Source organism: Triplophysa rosa, linkage group LG15 (assembly GCF_024868665.1).
Source record: "Triplophysa rosa linkage group LG15, Trosa_1v2, whole genome shotgun sequence".
NCBI classification, from domain to species: Eukaryota; Metazoa; Chordata; class Actinopteri; order Cypriniformes; family Nemacheilidae; genus Triplophysa; species Triplophysa rosa.
This window is the reverse complement of record NC_079904.1, coordinates 12834125-12860108: the sequence shown is the minus strand read 5'-3', so window position 1 is coordinate 12860108 and position 25984 is coordinate 12834125. Positions and strand designations below refer to the sequence as shown.

Below are 25984 nucleotides of genomic sequence, written 5' to 3'. Positions count from 1 at the left end.
ACTTCATACCATTGCTGATCACAAATTGAAGTCAATAATGAAGAGAGTGATTTTCATTAATGCAGTGACAAGAAAAAACAAATAAACAGTCAAATTTAAAATAGTAAAAAAAAAACATAAATATAAATAAAGTTGTCTTTGTTTTAAAAATCTCCCAGTTTCTGAACGTGAGCATTTCTTTATTTGTACTTTCCTTATATGGCAAGTCTATTTGATTCCCAATTGGCTCTTTATAGCGAAGGAATAAACCATCTGACATTTATACTAAATTGTGGCCTGTTCTAATACCTCACCTTCATCTTGAACAGTGTCCTTATATTATTCAGAGTATCAATTTTTCCTCATACAGAAATAATATGACAAGCCAAAGTGTATTCTTCCTTCGTGAGTATTATAAGGATAACGGTTTTCTCTCAATGGTTTGCTCCTCAGGCTGCGCGAGGCTGTCAGAGGCAGTAGCAGTGATCTGGGAGAGGGAGGGTCAACATGGCGTCCGAGCAGGTCTGTTTTTAGTGTTTTCTGTACTGCATTTCTTCACTGCAAGCTATTATTTGCGTTAAAGCACGTTGAATGAAACAATGTAATATTGCAACTTTGTGTCGATGTCTACGGCATGTCTGTTAAATCAGTCATGATCATCTGCGCTATTTATGGCCAGGCGCGTTTATGGAAAAAATGACTTGTTATTGCAGGATTCCATTTGTGCCCATGGTCGTTGTTGTTTAGAGTAAAACATGGATTAAATTATGTTTCTGTTTTAAGTAAAACGTATTTTCTGTGTTAATGCGAATGTTCATATTTATTGCACAGGAAGGAGTGCGTGTCATTTATTTTTAGGCATACATGCAGACAGAAGGAGTCGTATACTGCATTCCTGACACAGTACCACTGAGTTTCTTATTTAGAAATCACTGTAATACTGTGTGAATGTGTGTCTATTGTTAATTTATTTTAATAGAAGAGCCATTTGAAATAAGGATGACTTGTTATTAGATGTTGATGAGACAGAGACATGTGGCACTCAATAGACATTAAGTTCGCATAGTTTTATTGGTCACAACCATACACAGTTTGACATGTAACGTGAAATGCTTGGTACAACTCTCAGCACAGGATAAAAAAATATATATGGAAAAATACAATCATAAAAGAAGTAAAGAGAAATCTGAAAATTGAAGATTAAGTAAAATACTAAGATAATCACTCCAAAGAATTAAAATACAAGACAACGAAATAAGAAATATTAAATATAATAGTGTATGTAAATATACAAATGAATATATGACAATGCATAAAGACCAATGTAGATGTTGTAGCAGCATTGGCCTCACTGACAATATTGTGCCAATGTGGCATTGTGCAGTATTGCAGTAATGCTGACATGCAACAGGTTGATGTTATAGATGTGTGGTGTATGATAATACAGTGTAAGGTTGCTTTAAGTTGAATAGTGTGTTGTTGAATAGTAAACACTAGTCTTGGTGGTCATTCATAATTCAGTGGAATATACGTTCTGGTTGCTAGTAATTCAGTAAATGGGAGGAACTGCACTTACTATTCATAGTTACTCTGCTAGAACACCTGTATGAACATGAAGGCCATTGAGTCCACACATAAAAATACGTTGCAACTGGCTAGTTAAAAGTAATAGCTCAGTTGGCTTAGAAGATTGAAGTTTTGGCAAAAGATTCACAAATTTCACATCTATAACATAGGCCTATCACATATTTTATCACATATTTAATCGCATATATAATTAAGTCTTAAAGATGATCTTTAACATTTCAATTCTGTTCTAAAGGAAATGTTCTGTTGGTTGAATTTAGTCTTAACATTTCTGGAGTGTTAAAAAACTGAAATAGGAAGTGCATCTGGACCAGTGTTGTTTAGGTTCGGCAAAAGGGTCTATAGATGTTGGTGTTGTCTATTGATAGACTACTGTGGACTGTGCGGCAACATTCAGTCATTGTAATCTTCCTTTTCCATGTTTTAATAGGAAATCTCAAACGCGCCTGCGAAGAAGTCCATGAGGGAGAAGGCTATAGAGCGCAGAACAGTAAATAAAGAACACAACAGTAATTTTAAGGCTGGCTATATTCCTATAGAAGAGGAGAGGCTTCATAAGACTGGACTGAGGGGTCGCAAGGGCATCATTGCCATTGCCATTATCATTCTACTTTTTCTGCTTGCGCTCATCAACCTTATTGTGAGTTTTTTGGCTGTTTTTATGTCTGTGATATGAATACATTATGATGCACTTTTAAACTATTATATGAATGATTTGCACATTACATTTTAAATTCCATTGTGTCTGTTTTACACTGTTCGTATTCTATTATCAATACTTTACTGGCCAAGAATCAGTTGTGTCTAATGTCAATCTTTGTGATTTGATGTATTTTATTTTTTACATATAGTTATGATTGTAATGAAAGATTGAATGTAATTATTAATTAATGTAATTTAATGTAAGTTCAAAAACCAAACATCATTGCACAATATAAGTATGAGTGCTGTGTTTGTTTTACAGATAACTCTGGTGATATGGACGGTTATACGCATAGGTCCTGGAGGTTGTCAAAGTATGGAGTTTCACGACAGTGGACTGCTACGCTTCAAACAGAAGGCTGATATGGGTGTGGTTCACCCACTGCATAAGAGCACGGTGGGCGGCAGGAAGGACCAAGATCTTATCATCACAGGCAACAATAACCCAGTCAGTCAACACACTGTCTGACTTTTATCTGTGTTAAACATTACTGAAAAAGGGAAAATGTATCAATTGATTGATTTTTGTGTTACAGGTGATTTTCAAGCAGGGCAACACTAGGCTAAGCGTAGAAGAAGAAAAGATTTCAATCGTCAGCGACTTAGGCGTCTCATTCACTGACCCCCGCACTCAGAATACTTTCTTCAGCACAGATTTTGACACCCATGAGTTCCACCTACCCAAAGAGGTTAAAGTTCTCAACGTGAAGAAAGCCTCTACTGAGAGAGTAAGTACATTTAATAATCTGTATTTAGAGTTTCATTTCTCAGATTGCTAACATATCAAACATGACTTTCTCTACGTTGTTAAGTTATACTTTATCCACTAAAAATGTCTGCGTTGTGTTCAAATGGAGAGAGCCATTAAAAAAGTGTCACGATCGACCAATCAGAATCCAAAGATCTGAGTATTAATCATTTAATTGGTCACATTAAAGTGGTCTGTGTGTGTAGTGACTCATTGCATTCCTTTGGCAGATCACCAGTAATGCGTCCTCTGACCTCACTATCAAAGGAGATGGGAAAGTCATTATTCGTGGCAATGAGGGAGTGTACATCATGGGCAAAACTGTGGAGTTCAACATGGGTGGGGGCATTGAGCTAAAAGCGGTAAGTACAACAGGTTAATTATGAAGTCTTTGAAATGCATTTCTTCACTTGATATATCCTGTATTTTTATATTGATTGAATATTGAATGTACTTTTTGTGTACAGGAAAACAACATCATTCTAAACGGTTCAGTGATGCTCAGTCCATCACATATACCCAACTCATCTCTAGGGGGAGATCTGTACTTTAACGAGGGGCAGGAGAGGTATAAACTGTGCATGTGTGCGGACGGGACCCTCTTCAGAGTTCAGGTCAAATACTCCAACATGGGCTGCCAAACCTCCGACAACCCCTGTGGAGCAGCACACTAATGCCAGAGAGAAGAAAACCACTGGAAAACAAATACATGCTTCTTAATAATGTCTTCATATACGCATTTTGAATGAATTGCCAAAGAGACAAAGATGAAGAGTATTATAGTATTCGTGTATACAAGCAATACACAAAAAACACACTTCCTCCCACAAGGACAGTTTTTTTCTACACACCTACGTACTTTATTGGAGGTCTCAGACACATGGTGTACACCTCTATGATAATAATCACTCCCTTAAAACCATAAACCTGGCCCAGCACAGGCAGTCCTGTTTTCTTTTATGTAATTGCCTGGCCGAGAGTTCCCTGTTCATTATCATTGGCTCATATCAGTGTTTTATAGCCATGAAGCTGCCAACTTTCAGCCTTCACTGCATGTGCTTTTATATTGTAATATAGTGGAATAATTGACGCTATTGTTTTTTGAGCAGTATTATTACAGTACATACTTAAATACTGCCATTTGTCATCAAATGAACACATAACAACATGTTGGCTACATGATGCAGAGGTTTGTACAGTAGCATTCACTATAGCGTGTAACATTCACTATAGCGTGTAACATTGGAATATTCAAACCACTTTTGTTTCATTTTAGTTTTGCATGTACAGTTCATAATACAAAGGCATAGTATAAGACCAATGTAGATCTTGAGCTACACTTTTTCTTGATCTGTACATTATGCAAGGCAATGAGATTACTAATGTTGTGTTCTGGTTAAAATATATACATTAATGACAGGTCTGGATAATGTGGTTTTAGCAGACATTTGGTCAATATTGTATATCAGCTCAGATGTCATTAAGATTATTTTAGGGTTTTTTTTAACATCTCGTTTACTCATACTTCATATTTTGTCTTGTTTTGTATGAAACGAGATCAGCATATGTAAGTAACAATGTCAGTGTGAACTTCATGAAGTGATACGTGGCACATATTTAAATGGTTTTTATTACAGTGCCCAGTTACTTTTTAACTTTCTCAGATTGCTATGAACTAAAAATAAATTATTTTATGTCTAATGATATGTTTGGAGGTGTGTATCAATGCGTTACCTTTTGATAAGGTAAAAACAGGAAATGTTAATGATATAAGAGTTGTTGGAATGTGATATTTTGTGCAATATAACCTTAACCTTAATGTTTTGGCCTTGTTCATCTAGGCACATGGGTGGTATTTGTGGAGTTTTTTGTTGTTTCTCAGATATGTGTTATTGCGTTGTCTAAACCTTTTCTTCACTAACAATCATCCTTGCTTACAGTAAGAGACTGTAACTGTAAAAAAATTTGCAAAGGGTTTGTCCATTGGATGAATTGTTGCATTAAATCACAAATTATCTAATCATATGGTTAAAAACTGTGTATTGTCAAAAGCATTTGTCATATTTAAACGAAACAAAAAATAAATCTGGGCTGTCATATTGCAGTGTTATTGTTAATTAATTTGAAATGCAATGTGGGTGCTTGGATTGTTACCAAAAAAAGAAAAAAACAGAATATGTAATTTTATGCCGGGACATTATCCATTATTTTTATGGACATTTTTGTTACCATGACCACAGCACATGCAGTCCAAAATACTTGTAAAACATATATAAAGTGTAGTACACTGTGCCCTATTTACATAGATTTTTTACAGTGTACGGAAAATATGCTGATAACAAATATTAGACATGGTTTTGCTATTGATTATTATATCATGTGACCACTGAGTTAAGATATTAATGTACTTGTCAATGATTAATGTTAATAAATTATTTGTTGACAAAAGAACAAACTTCTATTGCAATGCATAATACACTATAAAGAATGCTATTTGTTCTCATTTACCTTTTACATGAAATAACAAAAACATATTTTTGTAAACTGCATTATGGTTGGGATGAAGCAATCCAAGGTAAGACATTAACTTACTCGAGTGAGTGATTGAACAATTGTTTGGTGCGAGTGTCAGGTGCCATAACATTATTCAGACTTTGATCTTAGGGAAGTTGGAGTTAAAGTCAAGAAATTTCTCAGTCGCTCTCAGTGGTTTGTTGCCAATTACAGAGTTACAGTCACACGATTACCTGAGCCGAGCAGAGCATTGTTACAATCGAAAGGTACGCTTTGAACATATTCTACTTTGCTTTTTAACATGTCTTCATACTTTTTCACTTTTACTTGTGTTTCGGCAAACAAAGGATTGGTATGTAATAGCTAATAAGTTGGCATTGCTCCACATCAATGAATTTTTGTATGCTTATTCTGTGGTGTAGTCAGAGTAATGGACCAGTGTTCAATAAAAAGATCTTTAGTAGTCCTTTATTGTATATTGTTGTAACAATGCTATAATATAGGATGTTTTCCTGTAGCTCAGTGGTTAGAGCATAACGCTAACAACGCCATGGTCATGGGTTCGAATCCTAGGGATGCACATAATCATAAACAAATGTATAGTATAATGCAATGTAAGTCGCTTTCTGCAAAATGCGTAAATGTAATGCATTAATATTTTCATTTTAAAACATCCACCATTTGTCTCTTCTGTTTAGGGCTGACTATAATGTCAGCATACAGCTCCGTTCTTGGTGTGGTCGTGTTGCTCCTCCACTTCTGGACGACACACTCCTTCCCCACCTCTCTTGCCTGTCCCGTTCCCTGCCTGTGTCAGCGAGGTCCTCTACTCAACTGCTCCTCTTTGGGTCTGACCAAGACTCCAGTACGCATTCCAGCAACTGCCGTTTCCTTGAACATATCCCAAAATGCACTGCGTTCTCTGGCACCTCTCAGTTCTGGTCATGTGAAATTAAAGGGACTGTTGCACCTCTGGGTGGGAAGTAATTCTTTGGAGCGTCTTGATCTGGATATGAAGAAAAATGTATCAGGCACTAGGACCCAGTCAAGTGGAGAGCAGGAATGTAGGGCTTGGGCACCTGACCTTCAGTTGCTGTCTGCTGAAAGAAACCATCTAAAACATCTACCAAGGGGTATGTGCAGCAGAAGAATATCAATACGTAACGTAATACTTTACCACACAGCATTAGTTGTTAATCCTCTTATTTTCACTGTAATAGCAATAGTTGTGAAAAACCAACACTATTTGTAACTATTTTACAAGATGGCTAAATTCAATGAATTTGTACATTCTCATTCGTACGTTTTAGTACGATTTGCTTTCGCCCCAGTCACGTTAGGTTTAGGGATGTGGTTAAGGGAGGGGCTTCAGCATTTCTTCGAATTACGATTCGCACGAATTAGCCATCTCGTAAAATAGTTACGAATTCTCATGAGATCAGCCTGGAAAACACATTAAACTAGAAATCAAAGTGGCTTTGTTACATGTCACAGTTTTACTTGTGACATTCACATCTTTACAGTTTATTAACTATTATAATTAATAAATATTCACATGATGGCTCCAGCTAATACACCCAAAAAAAGAAACTAAAATAAATTCTCCAGTTCTCCAGAATCAGAGCCTGGGTCAACAATATCTAATAGAGTTCAAATGTGGGAATTTCTCCTTGATTGACATACTGGATTAGTCAATGATGTCCCAGAACTGAAAACTGCTAACATTCTTCCAAATATCTTCCTTTGTGTTCAATAGAACATAGTTAAACAGGTCTGGAACAAGTTATGATGACAGAATTTCATTTTTGGGTGAACTATCCCTTTTAAAATGCATTCTGTATAGATAGACAGGTTTAAGATAGACATCTCTTGCATTGGGTCTGTGTGTAATGACAAGTAACAGCATTCATTCTTCATAGCTGAGAATTTTAGAATTAAATGCATACATGGTGTGTGGGTTTAGTTATAAAACTCTAAAAGTATTGCTTTTGTCTGTTCAAGCTTGCATTTCTGTGAACCAAAGGCCTCTCTCTCTCTCTCTCTCTCTCTCTCTTCCACACACACATTTCCAACCCCATGTTAAATTACTGCATCATCAGGAGAACTTTGCTCAGTGCGATTGCGAGTTCTTAGATTCCTTTTAAACAGAGGATCCACCTTCAGGTTAAAAATCACCTGTGATTTAGTCATATGGGATGGGCACTGGCATTCCTGTACCTTATAACAGGTTGTAAAGGGGTAATAATGATCGAAGTCACATACCAGAGTCATGTTTATCATGGCCTTGTATTCTGACTAACCCTTTCAAATGGGTTTCTAGTGTCCAAAGGTGTATTACAGTGCAGTCTGTTATAAGCCTGTGACAACTGCCTAATGTTTAATCAATATTCCTCTTTTGTTCGGCTTTTAAAAGAAACGTTCAGTTTAGTTACAAATGACTAGATTGTTAGACATTCAGCAGCTCAAACATGCACATTAATCTGGGACTATAGGCTTAATCCTGGTCTGTAAAACCGGACCTTAAATTCTATTTTACTTATTTATTGGCTATTCTAAGATATATTATTTTCAGCAGGGTCTTGTCTGCTTTGAAATTTCTTGTTAAAGGTCCAACAAGAAGGTCTATAATCAGGTTTAAAATGGTGACCTAAATTAAAAGCCTTAACAGAACCCAATCCAGAAGCCTACAGGCAGTTGATGGTGTCTCAGTCTTACAGCTTGTTGTGATTCACAGCACAGCTCCTCTGTTCTTTGATAAACCCATGTCCAGCAGTCCCTCGCTCAGCAGTCAACACGGCTCTTAAAATAGCCCAGAAAATCTATTTTCCCTGACAAATACACCACAGCCTTTGCTGTCTAAATGTTATGAGCAAAGCTTCCAGATGTGCTGGTTGGTTCTGCATCTATTTAAAGTGTTGTATCTAGTTTTTTTGTATATAAATATTGGTCATAAAGACACACTATTAGCTGCAATACTCAACATTAACTGCAAAGGGTTACACTGTAACCATGCAGCGTTATGTTAGGTATTGCTATGATGCAACCAGGTGTTTATGTTTTATGGGGTTAAGGGCAGGGAAGGCTGAAAAGGTACAGCTAAAATGTTAATCTTGGGTACAGAAGAATTGTTGACTTGTGTGGGACATCCATTACCCAGTTGCCTCTTAAAAGCAAAATATGTTTACTACAGTAGCTATTTTACTATAAAGTTTATATGCTTGTTATGTCATATGTTATGGTTATTTCTCCTCAAAGGATTGCGCTGCCTGAAGTGCCTGCAGATTCTTCACCTGTCTTATAACCAGATACCTGCAATAGGGCCTTATGACTTGACCAACTCCACTAGTCTGAAAGAGCTCCATCTCCATCATAACTGCATCAAAAGCATTCACTTACATGCCTTTATTGACCTGAAACAGCTGGAGGTAACATCTCAAAACTATTACACAATTTCACCTGTTTGGAAGTGTGCGCCACCTAGTGGGAACTTACAATTAAACCAATACCCTCGTGTAATTTGGATTTGTTTTTAAACTTCTAAAGCATTAGTACACCGAATAATTAAAAATGAGCTATCTTACTCACTCTCAGGCCATCCACGATTTTTATGACACTGTTTCTTTAGTAGAACAGCAGATTTTAAAAATGGTGATTGATAAGATTCAAGTCCACAGGTGCCTTGTCTGTAACACTCAAAAAAGCAGATAGAAGCAACACAAAAGTAATCCTCGCAGCTCCTGATGATATGAAGAGAAACATTCACCTGTGCAAGAAACTAAACATTCACAATGTCTTGATCATTCCAGGTTCTGGATCTGAGCTATAACCAGCTGGCCACCATACCTGTTCCTGCCTACCAGTCTTTACGGAGCCTGAATGCTTTGGTGAACGTCTCCTTCAACAGATGGACGTGTGACTGCAACTTGAAGGCCTTGAGAAGATGGATAAGTTTTGATACCGAAGTGGGTGATGATTCCTGGAAAGTAGTGTGTGATTCTCCATCGCAGCATGCTGGGAAAGATCTGCTTCATCTGAAAGACTCAGATCTCACTTGTCCAACACATAACTACAGCACATCTGGTCGCTATCATAACATGCTTGTGGATGAAGGGGCGCAGATATTAATTTCCTGCCGCAATCACAGTCAAGGTGTTGATTTTACTTTTGTTATTTCGTAGATTTGCTCTAGTCTTAATAGTTATTATTAACTTCTAAAACCAGTGTGAATATAAAATCTAATTACATTTGTTAATTGTTGTTTGTAGATTCCATGCAAGTTCATTGGTGGACCCCACATGGCCAAGTCACAGAACCCCAACCACAGCTTCTAATTAAGGACATCACAGAGCAGCATGAAGGACTTTATATATGTGTTTCAGGTCTCCAAGGGGAGCACATATCTGTTTTTGATATACAAGTTTACACAAAAGCCAGTGACCACAGACCACGGCGAGAAGCACCAATTATCCAGGATGAACATGTTGAGCAAGACAATACAAATGTGCCCAGGAATAACCCTTTGGTACGACAAGGAACAAAGACCCAGTCAGAATTTGTTACTGCTGTCTGCCTCTCTGTCTTCATCACATTCATTGTGGCTTTTATTCTTGGTGTTCTTTTGAGACCACTTTTAGACAAATTATGGAGGAGAATACGATCGAAGAAACAATCCAGTCCATCACCAACAACATCTAGAGCTTCTTCCACAGAGCCTCAGCCATATGTGAATGAAGGGTATTCTGATGCAGGTGACCAAGAACGAGTCGCAAGAGTGGGATCAAGAGTTACATTTGGTGAAATCACAGAAGTGGGGGATCAAGGAAGTAACGTGCCTTACTATGTCACCGTAGAGGATGTCCATTCAGATGGCTCCTCTGAGAGCAACACAGAGGTTGAGAATGCATATGAGCATATAGAGAAAAATAAACAGTCTGAATGGAGAGAGCAGGCCCCTGAGATGGATCATCACAGAGGAAGAGCAAACAGCATCAGCAGCAGTTCAACACAGGAGGGCGAAGTGAATGTTTTGGTAACAAACAATAAAACACTGGCACCCAACTCAAACACAGTCCTGGAATTTGAGCCAATTCCTGATGGTGATGTTTACCAACCAAGCAGACGGAGCAGTAAATCATCATCATCATCATCTTCTTCATCATCATCCTCTCACTCAAGACAAATTCAGATTGAAAACTTTTCAGGTGAAGTTCGGGAATTCATTGAACAAAGCGTTGACCCTCCTGCTGTCACTGTATCTATCACTAAAACAACAACAGAGGATCCATTTCTAGAACTTATGAAAGAGTCAGGGTGGCCAGAAAGTTTGACAGAACAGAATGTTGATGATTTGGACACAGAATTATGGAATGACAGTGGAGAGAGTTTTTCTTTCAACGAAGAGTCTGAAAGAGATCTCTCCAGCTCTGCTTTAGGGAACCCGGTAGATGACGAAGACACATGGAGGCAAGGCAACATAGAATCACCCACCTTCAAATTAAACTTTAATTCACATGTGACTGGGGTTGACATACCATTTGGTAAAGAAGTTTCTGTTGATGATGTAAAGAAGCGTGACACATTAAGCTCCTCTAGTTCGAGTAAAAGTGATGATAGTGAGGGACCAAACAGTTATACTGTAAATCCAGAATTACAGGAGCAATCTGAGATCTTAAAGGAATCATACAGGAAAACAGATTCAGACTGGACTCCTGAAAATGCCACTAGAGATGACAAGTCACAACCTGGTGCTGGTATTTTTATCAGACAAGAGACCATCACCTTGGACCCATCAGACATACATTTGACTTTTACTCATGAAGAAAGTGTTGATGAGGGTATGCATATTGATGACACTCCGAAGATAAGTGAAGGTGTATTTGGTAGCTGGGCAAATGTGTCTGTCGATGCCGTTCCAAAGGTTAAGCGATATGTTCAATTTAAACAGTCCAAACCTCAATCCTCATCTCTGCCATCATTGTCTCCTTCCTCAACAAAAAAGAATGTCGCACCTGAGATAGAGGTGAAAACAGAAGCTAAAGTTGACTTTAGTTACTTAACACAAGTCAAGGTATCTGTTGAAGAAATTCCAAAAGTAAAAAGATACATTCATTTTAAGCAATTCAAACCTCTTTCTCCAATTCTTACACCATCACCTTCCTCAATCAGTAAAGATGTTAGGGTGGAGGCAAGAAGATCTAGCACATCATCATCTGAGGATGAAGGAAAACTGACCTTTGAGGAAGATAAATTCTTCGGAAAAAGAGGTATGTCCTCTGATGGACTTCCAAAAGTAAAAAGATACATTACATTTAAGCAATTTGAACCTTCATCTCCAAATCTGTCAGTTTCCAGTCCTTCACCTAAAATTGAGGCCACGACAAAGGTTGATATATTGGGACAAATACCTCTGACTGATCAGAGAAATCCATCAAATTTCAGTCCTGATGGACTGCCACTATACCATGTGCATCCTACCTATAGGATAAATCAAAGCACACTAAACAGAGACTGTGACACTGATCGATCAAGTAGTGAGAGTTCCAGTGAGGATGAAGATACATTTTTAGCATTCCCAAGAAAACTAGAGTTTAAAACAGAACCTGAGATTAAAAGAGAACTCGTCACTTCAGACAAAAATACAGATACAGTGCTTAACATTGACTTTGATAACTCCTCCAGCAGCACAGATGTACTTGAGAAGAAACAACTTAAAGGTCTAGCAAGACTAAAACTGTTAGGTACTAGATTATTTAACAGGCGTGAAAATGAAACTGGGTCAACTGGAGAAGCTCTTGATCTGTCTTACAAAACACACTCCAAGTTAACTGAGGACACGGTCCAACAAACCACCAAAGAGGACAGTTTCTTTGCCGATATTGGATTGTCTTTTGATCAGTTAAAAAGACCTACAAAATCACTTGCGTTTACTATCTCTGATCCTCAATCACCAGACCAATTCTCATCTTGTCCTGCAGACAAGAGAGGAAACACACACGAGGAAAGGGCAGAATTCAAATCTAGAAAATCCAGCTCAAGTTCCTCATCTGAGGGAGGCAGTATCAGTTCTCAGCATGAAGAGCACATTATCTTGAGAAAGAGTTTATCGCATGATCACCTACCTAAAGTCAAGAGATACCTTCAGTTTTCTCATTCTGCTCCTCATTATAAAGCCCAACTGTCATCTCCTCCTTCAACCACCGGGGTTGTCACAGCTGACTTGATAGCAAAGACTGAGTCAAGGAGATCTAGTTCCTCATCTGAGGATGATGTCAAATCTACTGAAGGTGAAAACTTCTACGGACTTCCTAAAGTAAAAAGATACATTGAATTCTCACGCACTGAACCATCTTCAACGACACATCAAGTCAGAAAACAAAGCATTCCACCAAAAGTAGTGGCACCACCTGTTACCAGGAGGTCAAGTTCATCATCATCTGAAGAAGAAGTGGTGGAGAAAAGTTCAAGCACACCTGTCAAGTCAAATGTCGAATCTGATCCTGAAGGAGACAATTTCTTTGGGCAAATAGGTGTGTATCTTGATACAGTACCAAAGGTTAATCAGTACATTGAATTTACACAGTTCAAACCTCCTTCCTCAAATCGGCCATCATTGTCTCAATCCTCAACAAAGAAAAATGTCACACCTGAGATAGAGATGAAAACAGAAGCTAAAGTTGATGCATCCCCTGGGGAAGCCAGTTACTTAACACAAGCCAAGGTATCTGTTGAAAAAATTCCAAAAGTAAAAAGATACATTCATTTTAAGCAGTCTGAACCTCTTTCTCAAACTCAAAAACCACCACTTTCCTCAATCAATAAAAAGGTTATGGTGGAAGCAAGAAGATCAAGCACATCATCATCTGAGGATGAAGGAAAACTGACACCTGGGGAAGAACGGAAAATAGGTGTATCTTCTGAGAGAGTTTCAAAGGTGAAGAGATATATTGCATTTAAACAGTTGGAACCTACTTCCCCAACTCTGTCAGTATCCAGTCCTTCAACAAAAACTGAGGCCACAACTGGAGCAGTGTTACAATCTTCGCAGTCCAGCAGCTTATCTGAAGATGAAGTCAGTCCTACACCAAAGGAAAGGGAATTCTTTGGCCAAACAGGCGTTTCTTTAGAAAGACTACCACAAGTAAAGAGAAATCTTCTATTTAAACAACATGTGCCTTATCTCTCAGTTGTACCACCCACTACTACCTTGAATACATTACCTGAGAATATAACAAAAGTAGAATCAAGGAAACTGACCACTTTATCTGAAGATGACGATGTACCAACTGCTCAAGAAGGCAATTTCTTTGGGCAAACGGGAGCATCTCTTGACAGAATACCAAAAGTTAAGAGATATATTAATTTCACACAGCCTGAAAATCAGTTCCCTGCTCCATCGACAACTTCTCAAAGAGTCAACAAATCTGTTGTAGTTCATGAAACAAGAAAATCAAGCACTTCATCTGAGGATGTCAAACTATCTACTAATGATGATAATATGACTAGAAAAACAGGTGAATCCTTTGTAAAAATCCCAAAAGTAAAGAGATACGTTAAATTCACACAATCTGAAGATTCCCTGGGTCTGCCGTCTGTAAAATCCATAAAGGTGACAGAAACCAAATCAGCTAAGAATGATGTACAACCAGCCACCAGTGAGAACACAACAGAATCAAGGAGACTGAGCACTTCATCTGAGGACGATATCACATTAACTGCTACGGAAGACAATTTTAGAGGGCAAACAGGAATATATCTTGATAGAATACCAAAGGTCAGAAGATATATTCATTTTACACAGCCAGAACAACATTTCCCTGCTCATTCATCCACTTCTCAAAGTGTTGGAATGTCTGGGAGAATTCAAGAAATGAGGAAGTCAAGTACTTCATCTGAGGAAGATGTTAAACCATCTAGAAATGATGGTAATATGTCATACAGACAAATTGGGGCCTCTTTTAGTCAGCCACCAAAGGTGAAAAGATACATTGAGTTCAAACAACATGACCCCTCTTTCCCTGACAACTCCTCAGTTGAGGATATCAAACTCAACACAGCACTCAACAAGTTATCTATGACTTCAATAAAAACATACTCTACACCTAAAGCAAAGGCAGGTGTAGAAACAAGATGGTCCAGTTCATCATCTGAGGCATCCCCTCCTGGCTCACTGAAAAAAGGATCTGCTCTGGTAAGAAAGACTGGATCTGATTCACTGATGTCTGCATTCCCTTACAAACACAACATCACAACAAAACAGTATATAGTAGAACAGACTGGACTAAAACCAGAATTGAAGAAGTCAGGTTACTTCTCCAGCACCAGCAGAGATTTAGTTGGACATGTGGTTATGGATGTACCACCCCCACAAAACAATCCACCAGCAGTTCCACAAACACACCCACCTTCCTACCAAGAACTAGAGGATGCCAGAGAGTATCTAAGAGAAAATTCTGAGGTGCGTCAAAGGCAAGAACGGAGGCGATTACTTCAGCAAAGAAGAAAGGCAATGGAAGAGTTTGGCATTACCTCTCTGTCCTCCACCACACAAGAGGGTATCAAGCAGGATGGTGGCTCACAGGTGGATTATGGCAGTGCATCAACAGCAAATACAGTCGCATACAGACGCTCAGAAGTAGCTGAAGTCCCGGTTTTGCAGGGTCTTAAAACTAAGAATATCTCAGCACACAGATCCAAGTCACCGGTAGACTCTGTAAATACAAAATATAAAGAATTTTTAATTTAGATTTAAGAATGTAATGTAAATGAATCCTTAAAATGCAGGCTTTGTATAGCTAAGGAGTGTTGGAGTGGGACTGTACTGTAAATACACTTGATATAGTTTATCTATTATGCTAAACTGTCTGAATTTCATATGTTCTGTACACTCTGTATTCTCGTTTTGTGCTTCACAATGCCACAGAATAACCATTTTTGAATGTATGGTTCCATAAGGAACCTTTTACATCCAAAGAACCTTTCTGTTCCACAAAATGTCATTTGTAGTGGAAATCGTGTTCTGTAGTTTATAAAAAAGTAAGTTATGGTTCTTTGGGCAAACATAAATGGTTCTATGGCATTAAGAGCGTATTAAATATTAATAAAAGAGTATAAACTTACATAAGAATGAGTTATGCAAGAATGATAATAACTATAAACACATTTTGTCAATTTTTGCAGTAAAGATTAAAATAAATAAATCATGAGGGTAATAAATTTGTAGTCAACATTTGTCAAAAAAATCTAAATCTGTCAACCACTAAACAGATAATGAATTAAAGGGATAGTTCACCCAAAAATGAAAATTCCGTCATCATTTACTCACCTGCAGAAGTCCATACAGGTTTGAAATGTTATTGATAACATTATTTTCATTTTTGATTGATTCATCCCCAATTGGACACTTCCAAATAGCTAGTGTAATTTCCTTTCTTCACAAAATATAAATTCAGAACAGGTTAAAATTACTACTACATGTTTCGTTAATAAACCCCTTTATATATATAGAGAATGTAGAGAGGTTGAAACAGACACATGTACACACACATCCATACATATATACAGTCAGATGAGAATCAACCCTCTGCATTACATACTACCCCAACAAAAGCAACAGTCATAACCACATACAGAAACTCTGATAAGTTCAAATCCTTCATAAATCTCCCTCAGGCACAAACAGGTGCAGATGAATGAGACTGTGGTGTGTGTCCAAAGATACTATCCAGATGGATTGTGACCAGCATGCACAGCATACATAGACTGCTAATTCCTCAGATACTGGGTGGGTGCACTTTGTACTTATAAAATCATTTAGGACGAGCAACCTCTAACCTTCGAAAAACGAATTAAACACACATCTTGACTTTGTGGGTAACAGTTGTTTCCTGGTTACATTTAAATGAAGGTTGACAATTATTTAAATGTATGTACTTCAATTTTTTTTATTACATGAACCTTCAAACAAACTAAAAAGTCATGGATTTGTAGATTCTGGAGTTAGATGGTAGTTTAGCACTTGGTGGAGATGGTGGAATAGGCAATGCAGAGTGGAACATCTCAACATATGAGGTTACAGGTGTGTTTAAGCTCTAAACACCATCACACAATCATGTTTCTCATAAAGCGTTAGGACTGCGTGACTGCAGATAACAAAATTAAGCACAAAAAAGTACGTCTACAAATACCTGTAAAAAAAAAAAAAACAAGCAAAAGGAAAATCTCATTCGTTCACAAAGACGGCTCTAATTGCAGAATGCATGCATGCTTTTTTCTTGTTCGGGTGGCAAGTAAGCTTCACGCCACAGCCATAGACAAAACTTAACAGTTTTACAAACATAACTAGAACGTTAAATAGTTAGCTAGGCATTGGTCACTATGGGTTAAGGTGATCACATTTGTCCACAAGATCTGTGGAAGAGGGTGTGTCCAGAGAACCGTCGGCGCTTGGAGGCAGGACATTTTCTATTTAATTATTGTGACAATTTATCACAGAAATCAAAAGTGCACTTTAACCGCTTTCTTGTTTCCTATCTTTTATTTTTACTTCGACATGTCCAGTGTAGTTACATTGCTAAAAGTGTGATCATGGACCAATGAAATGTAATCCGATGCACGATCAAGTGACACAGTGAATATAAACAGCAGTCCCTTTAAGAATCTGCTTGCACTCTTTGGCAAAACGGCCATATCTACCTAGGTGTGCATGTTGTTTGGGAAGAAAATGAACACTGGCCTCTACGTACAGTAGATTTTAAAAGGGAAGACATACACTCACTTTGTGACTAAACCTTAGCACCTGACCACATTCCCATAGCACATCTGAACACGCTTCCCATGCTCTTTCAGATCAAAGATAGCAGGTATGGAGCACAGATGACAGATTGGTCTAGAACAAGTGGGTGAAGTTTACACTGTTTTTTTTGCTCCCTATGCAATGGTACCGTTCCATTTCTTATCTGTACGCCACACACTGTGCATCGATATTTCATGCCTAGTTCATAACTGTCCTGTAGTGTCCGGTAACACAGGACTAAAAAAAGAATGGCAAAGGTCACTATATAGCTATGGTAGCATGTTCTGACTGTCCTCATCTTCCAACATGCAAACCATAGTAAACAGTGTTTGGACCACATCAGCAGAGCGACACTCTCAAAGGTTACTTCAATAAACAGTCAAGCAGATGTTCTAAATTTTTCCTTCCTTTCTTAAGACCTCAGACGATATTGGCGTTTTATCTATCCTGCCTTATGCATCCTCCGCACAAGAGCCTATGGAAACATTCACAGCAATATGAAACATCACAGTGGGGTGGGAAGGCGGCCCAAAAGCTGGCCGTGTGCTTGCCCACAATGCAATGTGGGCTAGAGGGGCTAGGTGAAGTTGGTGGAATGTTGTTTCTCCAACACACAACCACCAGTGACCCTCCTATGGCCCTGGCTAAAAGGGCAACATACAAACATGTGCATTAATTACATTATATGCAAACACTCGTACGCTTGGCCCTCACTGCCAGGGGCCACCAACAGTGTCCCAAACACTTCGGTTTTCATTTGTACTTTGTTTTCTAGATGTTTGTTTCAAAGCGGTTTCTGTCGTCATTGTCGTGGTGATTGTTGCCGATTGATTTCTAGTTGGTGATGGAGGTGAACGGGGAAGTCGTCGCTACGACATTTCTCTGTCTTTATACCATTCCACAAACTCATCCAACAGCACTGGCCCTGAACAGAGACAATCGCATGAATGTACAATGTGCAAATCTATTCGAGAATGTACAGTATTTATAGGTATAAAGAAATGTTTAAGTGTGTGTGCTTATACTTACAAGCCCCATCCTCGTCATAGTTACTGAGGTCAAGGTTGATAGTCCTACTGAATTCTAGAACATTGCACCATTGATCTTTATTTATAACCTTATACTTTGATTGCTGTGGGAGGAAAAGGGAAAAGGATGTCAATAAGAAATATATTACAGTAAAAATGACAAAATAATGTACTTATGACCTAAAATATGTCTTTATACATGTGCAAATATTTGTGCATGTTACCAGTCAAAGATTGGACACACTTGACTAAATTAGTTTTGCATGATTTCAAAAAAACATTTTGATTAACTGACTTATGGATGAGTTGGAATGGAAAAAAAACAGATAACAAGTCCAACTTTACATTTACATTTATTCATTAAGCAGACGCTTTTATTCATAGTCTTGGAAATACGGGAGCAATTCATATTTTGCCTTAAGAAATATTGAGCACAATACACAAAACCTTATTTCCAAGTATTAATAGTGTTAAAGCGATGAATGAAGCACAGCATAAAATTAGTTTTTTTTTAACTCATGAAGTTGGTTGAGCGATTCAGTATTCTGTCCTAATCTAGGAAAGCGTTGAGGCTTTGAGGAGGCTCAAATATATTTGATTTGTATAACATATTCTTTGGTCACTATCAAATTGCACACACACAGAAAGAGAATTATATCATTTTCATTTACAACTTGATCACAGTTAATATTAGAAAAGAATAAATAAGTGTGTTCAAACTTTTGACTGCTAGGGTAGAAGAATTAAAATGAATTAATATTTACTTCTAGAAACTGGTTAAACACTGGAAACAGTGGCCAGGTCTTCCCAAGCAGAAGTCCCAGCATGCACTTGGCAGTATTCAAGTCTAAACTCCTCTGATCCTTCTCCTGCAAGGGGGGAGAAATTATTATGACAAAACATTCATAGTAATGGCAATAAAAATATTGGTGGAGGGGAATCGATCTGTAAACAAACTGGAAAGCCAAAGAAATTCCGTATGTTTGCTCATGGAAGACTCTGTGCTTACAGAGACTATAGTCATAACCTGCTGTTTTATATGTAGTATATGGTGTGTGTTTAACATCTCAAATTTCTCTGTCATTGTCTCACATGCCTTACAGTACAGCACGTAAACCCTGCATGACATTAACAGCACTTGTCAATTTCTCTGTGTCCAGTTTGTAAAAGAAAAGGTAACCAGAATATTAAACTGGATTCCAATCTCAAAACCTTTTGCACAGCGACCATGAAATGCAGCATTACTGATGAAGAGTGGGTTTAATGGTCAATACAGGATGAGTCCAGATATTAACAACTCTGTTTTATCTATAAACGTAACATTATCCATTCAAGATTGCCACAAGCTATTTATTTGTCTCCTCCACTTTATTGGCCCTATCGAATGGCTCCAGTAAAAGGCTCGATCAGCAAAGCTCCATTCACTTCACAACTCATACCAAGACAACAGAAAAATGATAAATCAACTATCAGAACAAGAAATGCTTTGGCTGAGCAGACAAAGAGACGGAGAAACCCAAAATAGCAGCATCTCCCAAAATCTCGAGCTTGTCCACTGCACATGAAAACCAATGAAACAAAACGGACCCAGATGTACACCCACAGGCAACCATTAAACCAAACACAGTGATGTTAGTAGTGCAGCGGAGGATAATTGGTGTTCATCAATCATCTGTCCTAATGCACACACGCTTACCCTGGCAAAGTCGAAGGCATATCGGTAAATGAGCTTGAAACTGGTGGCGTCGTTGAGGACAGACCTCAGGTAGTCTAAGGAGTTCCTGAGTTTTTCAGTAGAGTCACACCTGCATAAAGAAGGAAGAGAAGGAAAAGAGAAGGTTGGGAGTGTAGCAAAACTAAAATTTTTAATGTTCTCAAAACTGTGTTACATTGTAATGTGACATTGTAGCAACAGCATTAAAATGGTTTAATTTATAACAATATATGTGACCAAAAAAACAAGTCATAATTAGCAAGGGTATATATGGCAATAGCCAATAATACATTGTATGGGTCAAAATTGTTGATTTTTCTTTTATGCCAAAAATAATTAAGATTTTAATTCAAGACAATCTTCCATTTAGATATTTAGCAAATGTCCTACCATAAATATATCAAAACTTTAGTTTTGTGAGTGGCTGCAGCAAAATCGCTGACAAAATGCCCGCTCTTTGAGAATTACTTAGAATTTCAGCTTTTGGGTTCTCCACGTCATTACAGCAGTTAGCCAAAAGACCTATTTCTTCTTAGCAACGGCCTGCTACAGCACTTCTGATTAACAAAGTCAAAGGCCATTTTCTCAATATTTTTATTTTTTGCACCCCCAGATTCCAGAGTTTTAAATAGTTATATCTCAACCCAATTTTGTCTTATCCTGACAAACAATACATAGAAAGCTTATTTATTCAACTTTCAGATGATGTAAAAATCCAATTTGGAAAAATTATGACTGGTTTTGTTGTCCAGGGTGACATATCAAGTTTAATTTAATGCCATCGCCTTCTTTTTTATGTTTTATGCCAGATAATCACCCAATGCATTTAGCAACACAGCGTTAATAAAACTACATGTGTGTTACACAGAAGAAGGGATGTTGTGTTCATATTTAGCCAAACATACTGCAATGAGCCCATTCCCTTGAGCCACTCCTGTAAAGTGAAGTAACCCATACTCTGTGCATCAAGCTTCCAGGCCAATACCAGCATCACCACCTGCATACAAACATTACAGTACAATTACCACTGATGGAAAAGAAAGTCAGATTAAAATACAAATAAAAATCAGATGAGCTTCTTACATTTTCTGGTTCCACTCCAATGTCTTCACAGAATTTCTCCATCCCCTCTGGTCCCACCACATCATCACACTCTGAAACACACACAATTTCGTGTCTGATCACATTTTTATGATATAAAAATTATTAACATCATTTTAAAATAGTTTTTTAAAAACAGCTTGGAAAAATCTGTCAATCAACTATTTTATGATCTTACTGCACCCTAATTACAATCTTTCCAATAAGTAATTTTCTGAGAAAGTAATAATCTGAAAACCACTACGTTTCTCATGGTTTCCAAAAAAAAACAGTTTGAAAACCACTCATCCATAACATGATGACAAAAACTTACAAATTTGGGCCTGTACCTGCATATTCATAGAACCACTCCAGACATCTCTTGCTAGAGAAAGCCTCAGCCTCCTGGATTTGTAAAGTCTCCTGCTTTCTGTAAACACTATAAAGAAATAAGCAGAAGTGCGCAAAGGCCATAAATACACACAAACACACGCACACACACACACACACACACGCACACGTATACACGTTCTAGGCACCTACACACTAGACAAAGCTCCAATGGAGCGGTTGACAGGTGTGAATATGTAAGCTTGGTTTTGAGGGCGTGGAAAGAGCCATGTCAGTATGAATTCAAATGGAAATAAAACACATTAGCTCTCTGTCAGCACAAGTGGTCCCGGTTCTTTAAAACTGCACTGCAATTTTTATTAATATTTTTAAATTACCATTACTATCAGTGCCTCAGTAGATAAACACAAAAAAGTGATTATCATAAAATTGATCTGCAAAACAAACCCCATTTAGCATTTTTGCTATTTTGATACCATGGCTAAAAATTTAACTTGAGTGAAAATGATTTAAGGTCCCTTTTAGTACACATTGTGCTTACTGTACACTTGACAATGAATCCAACTATTTAATCCAACAGTCTTTAAAACCACCAAAGCAAGATTTGTATAGCAAATAAATACTAGCAAAAAAATCAAAAGTTAAAAATGCTTCTAATGCACCACCGCAGAGTATATAACTTGTCACAGCTTATCACAATTTCTGTTAAATTTGAATTAAAAATTTAGCCATGAATCAAATGCTGTGTAGATGATGGCAGCATGAGTGTGTGGAAGAATAGGTGAATGAGAGGAAGGTCAAGAGACAGACAGAAGGGAAAAATGAAGATGAAAATTAAACGCTAGAAAGATGAATGAATGGGTGATTAACAGGCTTTGGGACATACTTGTCCTGTCGGCTCTTCTTGGCAGACAAGTCATCTCCAGCAGTGGGTCTTCTCTTTTTCCTGGGGGGCATGGCTCTGGAGCAGCAGGCTGGAGAAAGACAGAAAATACAAAGATGAAAAAAGTTCCTCTCTTGTAGTTAACATCAGATGTGGTGTTGTGGTTGCAGCTGGCTACGGTGACAATTAAACAAATTCTTGCTACAGAGAATTTGCATAGTATTATTAGATTACATACTGGAAAGATGAAGGACATGCCAGTTAGATGTGAGGTCACTACCTGAGCCGTGGGTCTCTGGGCCGACGTCTTCTGTCAGGTTCTACAGAGAGAAAGAAACTGCTTTCAACACACTCACTCATCTCGCTCACTCAAGCAACACGATGCAGCAGAACAGTCTTATTTTCCTAAGCATGTAACGTTTACATAAACTGTGAGAGCAGCTTTCTCACAGAGAAGATGTTGTGGAGGAGGGTTCTGGAAATAAGCTCATGGAGAGCACAATTCGGTCAGAATCAGGGTTATGGAGGTAGTTATTTAAGTAAATGACTGTTTTGATCAAACCGGCAGTACACGATTGACCGTCTGAATCTCTCGTCGAGCCAAATTGCCCCATCGCACAATGTCATTCAATGCTTGACAGTTGTGTACAACACAGCACTGTCAACTCTTGCATCTTAATATAAGATGAACAATAACTGATGCCTAACAAGGGAATGGCTGGAATAGGGCACTCTTATCTCATAATATGCCAACAACAACGGCATCAGCCGTCTTCACATCTGCCAAACAGATCAATTTGACATTATCATAGAAGGTAAGTAAAATCTAACAAGGGTGATACGTCATCTACCAACTTTTTCAATTACGCCAATCATTCCTTTCTTAAATTTTATGTTTTAACAGTTTGGAGGCCGAGCATCACACGCACATGTCTTTGCTCGATACATCTTACTGCATACTCACATATACAAACATGTAAAGATTTTTTTAGGAGAAACCCTCTATGTATTTCCATCAACTTAATGACTTTATTAACATATTACAATACATGTGACACATGATCACATTGGTAAACTTTTGTATGGACTGAAAGGCACATATGTTGATCAGTGAACTCTCTGTTGACTTTCCCGTTGTACCCAAATCACGTTGATATGATAGAATCAGCTATCAATTCTCTGCTCACAGCGATTAGCAAAACAGACACGTGGACGGCACGAGCCCTCTATGTATATATGCTCCTTGTTTAGATCTTGCATTTAAAACCCTGCACTAATGATATGCGCAAGCGCATGGAGGTCATATTCACCAGCCTGTGCAGGGTGTGGTAGATCTTGTGGATACTGGCCAGTGTGGACAAATGGGAGTTCAGCTGGAAATCTGTGAGGAAGATATAGAAATGCATGTCTGTTACTCCTGGCAGTCATATGTAGATATGTAAGCTATATGATTAGTATGTATATGGGCTCTTAGAAGTTAAACATATATGTATTGTTGTACACACTATTACATTCATTAGTCTGTATGTCAAGTTATGAATAGGGGACAGAAGCATCTGCTCAGTCAGCTTGCAGAGTGATGGAAACAGGAGAGGACATCAGAGATCATAAAGCGTGTATAATAAAACATATACACGCCTATAGGATGCATTCAAATGTTCTGTTTGTCGTTTTAGAGAGAACAATTTTCCTTACACTATGCAATATGGTTTCGCCGTTAAGATGGAGGTAAACTATGTATTTGGAGCATGAAAATTAGTTTTCATCTCATCAACAGTATAATGCATTTGTTACAGAAAAACGGAAAACCAGCAATGATTCACTATAGAGACAATGACGTATGCATAGGATATATTTCGCACAAAATACAATTCCATAATGCATGATCGTTATCCGGGTTAAAAAATAAAGTATCGTTGTAGAGGCCTTTATATATGAGCCATGTTCGAGCAGAAAAGCATCCAAAATAACATCAATTTAGTTATGATCAAAGGTATATGTTTCAAATAGTGTCCGGAATCTATTTTAGTGCATTACATTTAAGCAAACTCGATATAAAATGAGACTATTTGTGAACCTGTGACGCAGTTATCAGAAATACCAGCAGATGTAAAAAAACAACAAACATTTTGGAAACCGCAATACACGAATTAACACCTACACGTTTCAACCATTCCCAGCTGTTGTATTCGCTGTAAATGAGGATTTTCAGACCTGATCTGCCACATAGATAACATATAACTATATACACACAACTTGCAACGACTTTACAAAGTATCTGGAGAGTCTACACGACTTCTGGGGGATGTAGTCTAATTGACATACAACGCCTGCGTTTGCCAATAAAATGGTTCGACTGAACAAACCACATTTCCCAGAATTCCCCACATCACAATTTCAATCGGTACTCTCCTGACACTCACCCCAACTGATGAACGCGACCCAAATTATGCAAAAAAAGACATATTTTCTTATAATAATCGTACATTTTCCAAGTCAAGATGTAGTTTGTATGTCGGACAGGCGTACAGTAATGCGCAAAAACACACACAACATGTTTGCAAGCACTAAAATTTTACACAACTGCGTCACAATTTTCAGCCCCTGTATTTTTCCCCCGCATTTCCTCGAAAAACTGACCCGTTTAAAACAATTACCTTTGACATGCTTTTCGATGGGTTTGCATTGCTCATTCCACTTGTGAAGAGATGGTTCCCCGTAGATTATTTGGGTATTAAAGGTAATTAGTGTATATGTGCATTGTGTATATAGAATCAGATACCTCTTAGATTGCTTTCACGAAGTGTCTAAATACTCGTGCACAGAAGCCTAAAATGCAACGCCTGCGATAATACTTGCAAGGTCGCTGTCGCTTGTAAGCACCAAAGACAGCGGAGTACAAACACAAAGAGAGAGAGCTAGCAAGCTCAGAGTCTATCTAATGATTTGTATGCTCTCTCCGGTAACGGCTACTTTACTCATAAATGCGTCAATAAAGAGAACCGTGAGCGTTACAAAATGTCACGTCGACCTGTTCCTAAATTTCAACACTGGTCGCCAGCATACGAATAGCTTTGAAAATTTACTGTTGTACTTACTTGACGCATCTGAGTGCATTTTTATGAAACACACAACTGTATTTGTGCGAGTCTGCAGACCGGCCAGTGGGCGGGACACGTCAATATTATACATGCCCACAAATGATTTAGGTGGACGACGATCGTGGTCGCCACGCCCATATCCGCGAATGATTGGTCGAGAGGCGTGTCAAATAAAGTGCGCAGAGAGAATTGTGCGTTTCAAGTCTTTATATGAACAGGATTGGTTAATGCTTGTTTATACTCCCTCCCCTCAGAGCATATTATTGGCCGACAAGTATGTCCGAACCTATCAGTTATGATAGTTTCCTCGTGCATAGAAGAAAGCCAACCCACGAAGACATGCTATTGGCTCAGCAGCGCACCACAGAACACACTTGAACTAACTAAACAATGGTAAGAACACAATACAACATTACCAGACGAGACTCTACTTGCAACTTGTTTATGAATGCAGTATGCGTTACGATGCTCCAAACATCTCTGTGAAAATTTAGAAAAGTAGGTTA

General features: G+C 38.0%; 3 protein-coding genes across 6 annotated transcripts; 2 read left to right on the top strand and 1 right to left on the bottom strand.

Moving 5' to 3' along the window:
* The first annotated feature begins 431 nt into the window (after nt 1-431).
* Nucleotides 432-5420, top strand: sgcb (sarcoglycan, beta (dystrophin-associated glycoprotein)). The gene is made up of 6 exons (XM_057352926.1): nt 432-501; nt 1997-2206; nt 2531-2716; nt 2805-2996; nt 3247-3378; nt 3484-5420. The coding sequence occupies exons 1-6, from the start codon at nt 487-489 to the stop codon at nt 3688-3690; spliced, it is 942 nt and encodes a 313-aa protein (XP_057208909.1). The 5' UTR covers nt 432-486; the 3' UTR covers nt 3691-5420.
* Nucleotides 5421-6535: 1115 nt separating this feature from the next.
* On the top strand, nt 6536-15873 carry LOC130565816 (uncharacterized). 2 transcript variants are annotated; one of them, XM_057352903.1, is made up of 3 exons: nt 6536-6663; nt 9337-9679; nt 9796-15873. In XM_057352903.1, the coding sequence occupies exons 2-3, from the start codon at nt 9625-9627 to the stop codon at nt 15270-15272; spliced, it is 5532 nt and encodes a 1843-aa protein (XP_057208886.1). In that variant the 5' UTR covers nt 6536-6663; nt 9337-9624; the 3' UTR covers nt 15273-15873. The 2 variants fall into 2 exon arrangements, with proteins under 2 accessions (XP_057208886.1, XP_057208885.1); XM_057352902.1 differs by having other exon boundaries at nt 8786-9679.
* A 207-nt stretch (nt 15874-16080) lies between these two features.
* Nucleotides 16081-25569, bottom strand: dcun1d4 (DCN1, defective in cullin neddylation 1, domain containing 4 (S. cerevisiae)). Of its 3 annotated transcripts, none has more exons than XM_057352905.1 (11): nt 25476-25569; nt 23688-23758; nt 22658-22697; nt 22381-22468; nt 21494-21582; nt 21147-21217; nt 20969-21060; nt 20046-20154; nt 19114-19218; nt 18351-18453; nt 16081-18246 (listed from the first exon to the last, which is right to left on the bottom strand). In XM_057352905.1, the coding sequence occupies exons 1-11, from the start codon at nt 25567-25569 to the stop codon at nt 18191-18193; spliced, it is 918 nt and encodes a 305-aa protein (XP_057208888.1). In that variant the 3' UTR covers nt 16081-18190. The 3 variants fall into 3 exon arrangements, with proteins under 3 accessions (XP_057208888.1, XP_057208889.1, XP_057208890.1); XM_057352906.1 differs by lacking the exon at nt 25476-25569 and adding an exon at nt 24539-24658 and having other exon boundaries at nt 16084-18246; XM_057352907.1 differs by lacking the exon at nt 25476-25569 and adding an exon at nt 25035-25151 and having other exon boundaries at nt 16431-18246.
* Nucleotides 25570-25984: the final 415 nt, after the last annotated feature.

Coding starts and splice junctions, on each gene's coding strand:
- sgcb (XM_057352926.1), top strand. Junction 2,717..2,804: donor TCACAGGCAACAATAACCCA/GTCAGTCAACAC, acceptor TTTGTGTTACAG/GTGATTTTCAAGCAGGGCAA. Junction 2,997..3,246: donor AGAAAGCCTCTACTGAGAGA/GTAAGTACATTT, acceptor TTCCTTTGGCAG/ATCACCAGTAATGCGTCCTC.
- LOC130565816 (XM_057352903.1), top strand. CDS start 9,625: ATGCTTGTGGATGAAGGGGCGCAGATATTAATTTCCTGCCGCAATCAC. Junction 9,680..9,795: donor CTGCCGCAATCACAGTCAAG/GTGTTGATTTTA, acceptor TGTTGTTTGTAG/ATTCCATGCAAGTTCATTGG.
- dcun1d4 (XM_057352905.1), bottom strand. CDS start 25,569: ATGTATAATATTGACGTGTCCCGCCCACTGGCCGGTCTGCAGACTCGC. Junction 20,155..20,968: donor AAGGGAATGGGCTCATTGCA/GTATGTTTGGCT, acceptor TTCTTTATGCAG/GTGTGACTCTACTGAAAAAC. Junction 18,454..19,113: donor TGTTTAACCAGTTTCTAGAA/GTAAATATTAAT, acceptor TTCCTCCCACAG/CAATCAAAGTATAAGGTTAT.